Source organism: Chanos chanos, chromosome 10 (assembly GCF_902362185.1).
Source record: "Chanos chanos chromosome 10, fChaCha1.1, whole genome shotgun sequence".
Taxonomy (NCBI): domain Eukaryota; kingdom Metazoa; phylum Chordata; class Actinopteri; order Gonorynchiformes; family Chanidae; genus Chanos; species Chanos chanos.
In genome coordinates this window covers 4,337,571-4,345,840 of record NC_044504.1, presented here as the reverse complement: position 1 = coordinate 4,345,840, position 8,270 = coordinate 4,337,571, and the positions used below count along the sequence as shown (strand labels likewise).

The window sequence follows — 8,270 nt, the reverse complement described above, 5'->3', positions numbered from 1 at the left end:
AAAAAAAAACAACTGACCTTACTGTCCAGCTTCTTCATGGTCACTAAATCCAGAGATTTGAGAGAATGGCCAGACGGGGCAATAAAATACAGGCAGGCGTGAATGCGAGAGTCGTGATAGTTATGGAGGGAGCGTTTGATTTTCAGCTCCTCTTGCAGGTAAGACTCAAACTGGGTGTCGATATAATCCACAATATGCTGGTAGCTACGGAGAACAATTGTGTGCCATTATATGAGAGATATGCACAGGTTTTCATAACTGCTGTATCAAACCAGGAATTATTAAAAAAAAAAATCAGTTTTGAATGGAATCAATCCTTATCTTATTAGTGATATTCTGTGCCCGCCAGACAGAACATTATTTAATCAAATGAAACAAAAAACTAATTTTCTGAACAGGTATTGTGTGTTATTGAACTGTTTTGTTTTTTTTTTAAAATGACTGTCATGAGACATGAAGAGCCTATTGAAGGCACTTGCCTCTCCTGTTTGTTCATCTGGTCTCCAAAGCCCACGGTGTTGACTATGGTGAGCTTCAGTCGGACGTTGCTCTCCTGCAGGTCGTACGTCTGAGCCCTCAGCTTCACCTTCGGCTCAAAGTGAGACGACTCAAAGTTCTCGAAGTTCGTGTTAAAAAGCGTGTCCATCAACGTGGACTTACCGATACCAGTTTCGCCTGGAGGGGAGACGGTTTTTATTTAGAGTTCCTGAGAGGCACAGATCAGTTTTTATTAAAGCGTTTAATACATGGTAAACATGTTAGAATGTACCAAGCCAACGACACATGCCACACAGTCAAATGCTGCCCACAAGACTACATTCACGTTCAAAAACAGTTTAGGCATGTAAAACAAATAAATACAGGTGATATTTCAAACCCCATTGGCAAGTGATGATGTTTTGGATTGTGTTTTATTATTTAGTTTATTCTCAATGTCTTTGCAAGATGGTACAAGTATCATCAAAAGGTTGCTCTTACCGATGCAGAGAATGTTAAAACAGAAACCCTGGTTTGTCGATTTATTCACAAGTTGATCTGGCAAACTGTCAAAGCCAACATGACCAGACAGAGCTAAAGGACGGGCAGTTTTGTCCTGAGAGACAGAGACAGCGGGAGAGAGAGATAAGAATCCGGAGATACATTCACAAACTATGCTGACGGCTGCGAGAGAATGAAACAGAGACGTTTTTAAAAGGAGGTCATTGTTACTGAAGCTAACTACACAAGACGCTATGCGGTAATCTGAGAACTACAATGTCCTTGTTGACCAGTGGAGAAAACAATGACCCAACACAGTGAAATAGCAAACATTACAAACCTCAGCACTGCAGGGTAATCTCTATAAGTGAGCTGTGTGGAGAAAAATTTGCTAAACAGCTAACTTGCAAAACCTTAATCTAACCATCCTACCACTGTTGTCTTTTTCTGTGCTGGACCTCTCTGCACTGGTTTGGGAGAGGCAGATCTCTGGGGTGCATGGTAAAGCTACAATGGAGGGGTTACACAGAAATTAAAAAAATGAACACATTTCTTCAAGTTTCCTTTAAGAAACCCAGCATGGCTCTATCAACGTTTCAAATTTAAGACACAATGCTTCAGTTTTGAGATTTAGCTGAATGTATAGCGGTCACTGATAAGGACTGTGTAGAAATGTTACAGTTTAAAGGGAAGATTTATTTACTAAGCATTGTTATCATGAGTCGAAACAGTTTTTTTGTTCAACGTCTCTCAACCAAGCCGATATTTATTAAAACCTGAGAGCTTACGCGTGCTAACTCGAAATATAAATGTTATGGCAAAAACATATCATAGTGCTATGAAAGTTACAAGTAAAATTCTACTTCAGAGTCTTTCAAATGTTAACAGATCGTGCAGTCTTAAGATTTTTTTGGAAAATAAACCAAGAAGTGAGCCCAATTGATGGTAATCGGTGAAACGGTTCATTGATTATCCCATCAACTTTTGCTGTGACGGGACCACTCCCAGATTCCCAGACACGCTCCCGCTAGCTAAGGAGCTAAATTAGACAGATTTCTTTATGAAGTTGCCGAGATTCTGAGTTTGCTAACTGAGATTTACTTTAAAAAATAACTTTTTTTATTCTTACCATTTGTCGGGCAACATCAGATGAAGCCATGGCTTGGAGCACTTTGGAGTCAACGTTAGCTATGTTACTCCTAACAGAGATACTAGTCGTTCTCTCCCCCAAAAAAACTTCGAGCTAAAGACTAACTGGGTAGCGCAATAAAAGCAAGGCTGCAATGAAAGACAAAGTACAAAGCACCAGATTTAGCAAGTTTGTGAGACTTAGGTGCTGTGAAATTACTTTTAGCGCTACTCACTAAGTGACAGTATTATTTTAATTCCTCTGAAGTTCTCAACATGCATTAGGTCGAAGTAACGCCCCTCGTTTCCATGGAATGGTATTTACCCTTTCGGACCCGCCTTTTCAGATGTGTCTATTAGATGGGGGGGGGGAGTGAAATAGTCGCCATCTTGGCTCAAATCGGAGCCCACTCCCTCCTCAAAACTATCAACACGTCGAGCCACAATGTCCACGAAAGTATGCCAGTTTCACCAGTTATTTTCTTAACGCAAGTCCTTAGTTGCTAGGATGCAAACATCATTGTTACCAGTGCGACCCCTATCTGGCACGTTGTTAACCAATTCATTAGAATGGGTAACCTACTTTTTGCTAGAGCGGACCGTATGCCGTCATCTGCGCTCAGCAAAACGTTTTTATGGTTGTCTCAGAATTTCAGCATGCACCACACACTGGGAACACCCTAAAATTTTGGTGGAGCTTTTATTTGTGCAATTGCACAATGGCGACGGAATGCACACAAGAAGCCGTTTTGGAGTTTCTTCTTGAAAAGGGTGGAAGAGTGAAAAATAAGGAATTGATTGATCATTTCAAAGTATTTTTATCCAGCGAGCGTACGAAGAGAACACTGTTAAGAGAGACATTTCAACGGTTTGTGGACAACATTGCTTATGTCAAGAGTGAAAATGGAGAGAAATTTGTATGCTTGAGGAGAAAGTACAGGGATCCAGAGGCGCGGACGGGTTATTCAGATGATGGAGAGTGTAATGGCAACGGACCCGCTTCAAAGGAGAGTTCTACGTCGGTACACGAATGCCAGTCAATTAATGGAGCAATACACGATGAAAACAACGGCGTCGATCCCTCTATAATACAAGGGTTGACAGAGAATGACGTAAATAATAGCACATTCAATCTCAATAAGACTCTGACAGCTGATGGGAACGGAATCCTTTCAGGATTGGAGGCAAAGAACCAGGCGAGTGACAACGAAACCAATTTTAGTAGCCAGCAAGGGACAGGGGTTGAGCTGTGTATATCTGACATTGCATTAGTGGAGGCGTCCAATGAAACAGACCTTTATGACAATCTGTCTAAGGATTCAGATTCAAAAGAAAATCTAGATGGGGGGACCAGTAATGTGTCTGCCCATGAGAGGAAAACCAGTGAAGCTGAAAGTGATGGAATCAGGGCCATTGCATGCCCGCCGGCTCACTCGGCCGTTAAACTGGAATCTGTGCCCAGCGAAGTGGAAGTTGTGGAAAGTGCAGCTGGCAAAGGTGTGACTCCGTCTCAGGTCATCAGACGGCGAACTTCGAGGGGCTCCCAGCGCAGTCTGTTGGCTCTGTCTGAGGAGGGGGTAGGTGAGGGGCAGTCGGACGCCTTGACTGGGGATGGCAACACGCCAAAAAGCAGTCGGAAGAACTTCATCGAGCTAATGATGAGCAGTTCCCCACAGGTGCGCCGCACCCTGGTGCACAGGAACTCGCAGGGGAACATCTCGTTTAGGAAGCGAGACTCGGTGAAAAGCGACAGCGACTCGGCCTCGTTGTTGTCGTCGGTGGACGAGGATTGCGCCTCAGTGACATTGGACCCTCTGGAGCACGAGTGGATGATGTGCACTTCCGAGGGCCAATGGGAGAGCCTGCAGCGGCTCTTGGCCTGCGATCCTTCCTTGGTCACAAAGAGGGACTTTGTCACCGGATTCACGTGCCTGCACTGGGCAGCCAAACAGGGAAAACACGAGCTTTTCGCGCTGCTGGTCAATTACGCTAAACAAAACGGCATCTCAATCAACGTGAACGCTCGTTCCAGCGCTGGCTACACCCCTCTACACCTGGCCGCTATGCACAATCACGTCGAGGTGATGAAGCTGCTGATTGGTGCTTATGATGCTGATGTAGAGATGAGGGACTACAACGGGAAAAAGGCATCTCAGTACCTCAGTAACAGTGTGACTGGAGACATCAAGGACATAGTCGGGGCCTGTGGGGATTCGGACACTGAGAACGTGGAGAGCGGATCTGGGAGGTGGAGGTTACCGAAAGTCCTCCCCTCGAACCTGAACCCGCTCAGGCTTCTGAACCTCCCCGAAGAGGGGTCATGTGACAGCGGGGGTCAAGCCAAGCCGAAATCCCTCTACAGAAAGTCCTCCATAGGTCGCATTAAACCCAGGCTCCACAAAACCAGGTTTAAGACCCAGATAGTCCACAGCACGTCTTTCAGAGAGACCGAGGAAGGAGACGAAGCCCTCAAGAGTCCTGTGAAGACACGCCCCATGTCGAATCTCTTCGCATGATTTTCCAGAACTTTCTCTTGTGACAGAACATGTCAAAGCATGTTGGGGCAAAAAAAAGGGTTGCTAGTAATCAGATCTGATAAAAATCCCTTTTTTTTTTTTTTTTAATGCGTTAGGTTTTTGGTAACAATGTAGCATTGTCTCAGATCAAACACTCCATTAACTCTAAGCCCTCACAAGGTTTTAAGCCTACCGTTTGTCCAGAGAATTATATTCCAAGTATGTGGTGAAAGCACTTACTTGTGTTGTTGTTCTTGTTGTCAGGAGAAGGTAACAAAGCCTTTAATCTGTGTGGAAAACATGACCCAGAGAATTCTGTCTTGTGATATGAATTGAACCCCTGTGGAGCTGCACTTTGCCACTTTGATGTTAGTCCGAAAAGATAAGAGTCCAGTGAATTTATATGTGGAACCGTACGTACTGTCCCAGTCTTGGGTTCATCATTTAATGGTCAGTTTAATGATTCTCTTTCAAAAGTGTTAGAAAGATAGGTGATTTACTAGAAACAATTATAAACTTGTTCCGATACGTCTGCTTTTAACGGAGAGGGTATAAAATGCTCTATGAAAAGGAACTCTGCATGCTGAGTTTTGCACTGGTGTCATAAGGTTGTGATTTCTCTGTTTGAACCTCTTTAATGCACGTAATTCCCTCGCACATATAATGGTCAATGGGTAGAGACTGTTACTCTTGTTCTGATGGTTCTTGTTCTGCTTTTGTCATTTTTGTGGTGGTTTCATTGTTTCTAAGGAAAACTCAGACTTTATGCAAATCAGTAGAAAATTATTTATAGTTACAAAAAAAAAAAAATATATATATATATATATATACACATATATTTATATATATATATATATATATATATATATATATATATATACTGTTATGCACAACTCAAGTACATATACAACCTCACCATTGTATTTGATAGAACTGCTGCATCTCAAGGCACTATGGGGAGGCTGGTAAATTTTTACAGAAAAACAATAGACGCTCTCTCAAATAACTATTAACCAGATATGCAAAATGATAGAGAATAAGCCTTTGGTTACCAAACTAACATTCTTTCCTCTTTTCAGACAGAGGTGAGACTCCTCTTCTTCTTCTTCTTCTTCTTTTTTGCCAAATAGATGAAGCTGCCATGAGGATGGAGATCAGTTTAATTCTGTTTAACTCTGTTTATTCTGTCCTGCGTCAGGAAAAGCATTCCGCTTTTGTGGAGGATGAAAACTCTCCTGTTTGTGTTTTTTCTTAACGAATCACTCAATATGCCATTTTTGATTTCAATATTATATTTTTAATCTTTCAATATGAGATTTTATTGAAATTGCAAGACAACCAAACACCAGTTCTAGAATATGATGTTGGTGATTTAAATAAGCACTCTATACCTTTTGCTCTGAAAATACACATGGTCAAATCAAGCGTTTTTCTTCAGCTAGAAATCATGTGGAATCAACTTGTTTTACAGCAATTTTTAGAACCAGATTTTATTTTAAGTGCCTTTGCAATGTTACATTACCATGTCTATTCTCAATCACTCGCTACAATCTCTTCTGGAGGCAAATAAAGCTGAGATATAATCACTCTGTTTTATGTCATCTGTTCACCATTTCACCACCAGTTAATCTGCCCAGTTAGGTTTTGCTGAGCCTCCCCGACTTGCAGCTTACATTAATTATTGATGCATACTGGTTGGTGACTGAATGGGAAGATGGTCTTCTGTCCGTTATTTATTTATTATTTATTAGACTTTGAGTATCGCGTATAATGTCGTGCACCAGATGCTGGTCAATAGTCCTGACATGTAAGGCTCTTTGGAACAGCGTTCGCTTGACATGTCTGAACTGCAGTAGTGAACCACACCTTTTTGCAGTCACTGGACAAGACAGAACAGAGTGTGCTTGTGTTAGTCTTTCCCTCAATAAAATTTGCTTTGGCGAAAGGAGACTCTCTCATCTAGCATTCTGTCTACTAGTTTGATTTGTACGTCAGTACTGTGTGTCCGTTGACCCACCTAAACCTGATTAGTTTTTCATCAACGGTTTTTTTAAATGACAGGATAATAATCTTCACATCACCTCAGCCAACAAGCAATTAAATTCATTACGCTACCAGTACCTCGGGTGAGAAAAAGGTTTTGTTTGTTTTCGTGTTGGCAGGACAGTCAGGAATAACAGCTAATGCTTAGAAAGCAAAACCGTTTCCGACTCTTCCTGTTCGTCTCTAACCTTCGTGCTGATATGACATTTTATGCGTCATCTGAGCAACATTACTGACAAAACAAACCACCTTCTCAATCCATGGGCAAGTGATCCTTACACGATCCCTAGACTTCAGCATAGGACCTGTTGGATAAGCATGCCTGAATCTTTAATATCAGCAAAGGACAGCAGAGTGCTGTATTCCATGCACAGTTTAATTTTGCTGAAAAATTCAGAAATTAGAAAATATTTTCTACTCTTAATCTAATCTAATCTAATGTAATGTAATCTAATTTAATATATATATTTTGAATTATTAATAAGCATTGTATTACGTTTTCATTTAAATACTCCATACTTTGCTTTCTTTAAGCGAGAAGTGGGAGGTGAGAGTGTGTGAAAAGAGAGAGAGAGAGAGAGAGTGAGAGTTTGTGAAAGTCATTGAAGTAGTGAGACACAGTACACGATGAATGGAGAACAGTCCATTATGCAAATGTTACTGCGGCTCCCAGGATAACAGTGCCAACGTTTTTAGCCTGGGGTTACCCCACTTTTCTCCTGCTACTGAATAAGCCCTATTGTTTATCGCCATAATGTATAAGCTACGTACATGATTCTACAGGCGCACACACACACACACACACACACTTTCACTCTGTCTCTCACTCTCTCTCTCAGGAAATGCTTGAAATACAAGTGATTGGGCTTTTAGCCAAGAACATTAAACAGGAAATGTTCATTTTGAATTTGTTAAAGCATTTTCTGAATGTCTCTGCTTTTTTTCCCCATTTGAAAGGTCTCTTGAATTAATTAATCTATTTTAATGGGCACTTTTTATAACTTGATTGCTTTTGGCAGTTTTGCAGTGTGTACGAACAGCTCCATCACGCTCTGTTGACTCTAAACTATTATCCAAAACCCTGACAAACAAGCTTGAAGGGTCACTGCCTACCATCACTCACAGACATGTGTTCTGGTCATTTTTCATAACTCGACATCAACAAAGTTTGGCAGCAGTGTGTGGTTTCTGTCTTTTGACCATAAGCAAGACTTTTATGGGGTTCACCACTCCTTCGTTTTTGAGAAACTGGGAGCTTTTTCATTTCAGACCACAGTTCATAGGTTACATTCAACTACTGTACAGCAATGCCTATGACATGCTGAGGGACAATGGGTCTCTCGCCGGGCCCCTCTCTTGGTTTTAGGGGTGTACATCAAATCTGGGGCCCCTCCCCCTTCTTTAATTGCACTGGTGATTTCTTTGAGAAAGCCACTAAATAGTGTTTTACATATAGGAATTCCATTGGTAAACCCTGTGAAACTTACCATGCATGCTAATGATATCGCAGTTCCAGTGAAAAACAATGAATATGTGAATAACATGATGTCTCCATCAGGTTCATATGACAACATCTGCTCGCACTTCCCGGAATAAATGTACTGT

General features: G+C 41.5%; 2 protein-coding genes across 4 annotated transcripts in view; one reads left to right on the top strand and one right to left on the bottom strand.

Moving 5' to 3' along the window:
* septin10 (septin 10) overlaps positions 1-2,137 on the bottom strand; it is a 7,728-nt gene extending 5,591 nt beyond the window's left edge. Inside the window, exons 1-4 of one of the 3 annotated variants that reach the window (XM_030785945.1) lie at positions 2,102-2,137; positions 979-1,090; positions 480-675; positions 18-204 (exon numbers count right to left, since the gene is read on the bottom strand). In XM_030785945.1, coding sequence (XP_030641805.1) covers positions 18-204; positions 480-675; positions 979-1,090; positions 2,102-2,137 — 531 coding nt within the window. Of the gene's footprint in view, positions 1-17; positions 205-479; positions 676-978; positions 1,094-2,101 lie in introns of all 3 variants that reach the window. The other 2 variants (XM_030785946.1, XM_030785948.1) reach the window with 2 other exon arrangements.
* Positions 2,138-2,825: 688 nt separating this feature from the next.
* Positions 2,826-4,622, top strand: sowahca (sosondowah ankyrin repeat domain family Ca). The gene is made up of 4 exons (XM_030786589.1): positions 2,826-3,128; positions 3,249-3,385; positions 3,491-4,334; positions 4,422-4,622. Exons 1-4 carry the CDS (start codon positions 2,826-2,828, stop codon positions 4,620-4,622), a joined length of 1,485 nt encoding a protein of 494 aa, XP_030642449.1.
* Positions 4,623-8,270: the final 3,648 nt, after the last annotated feature.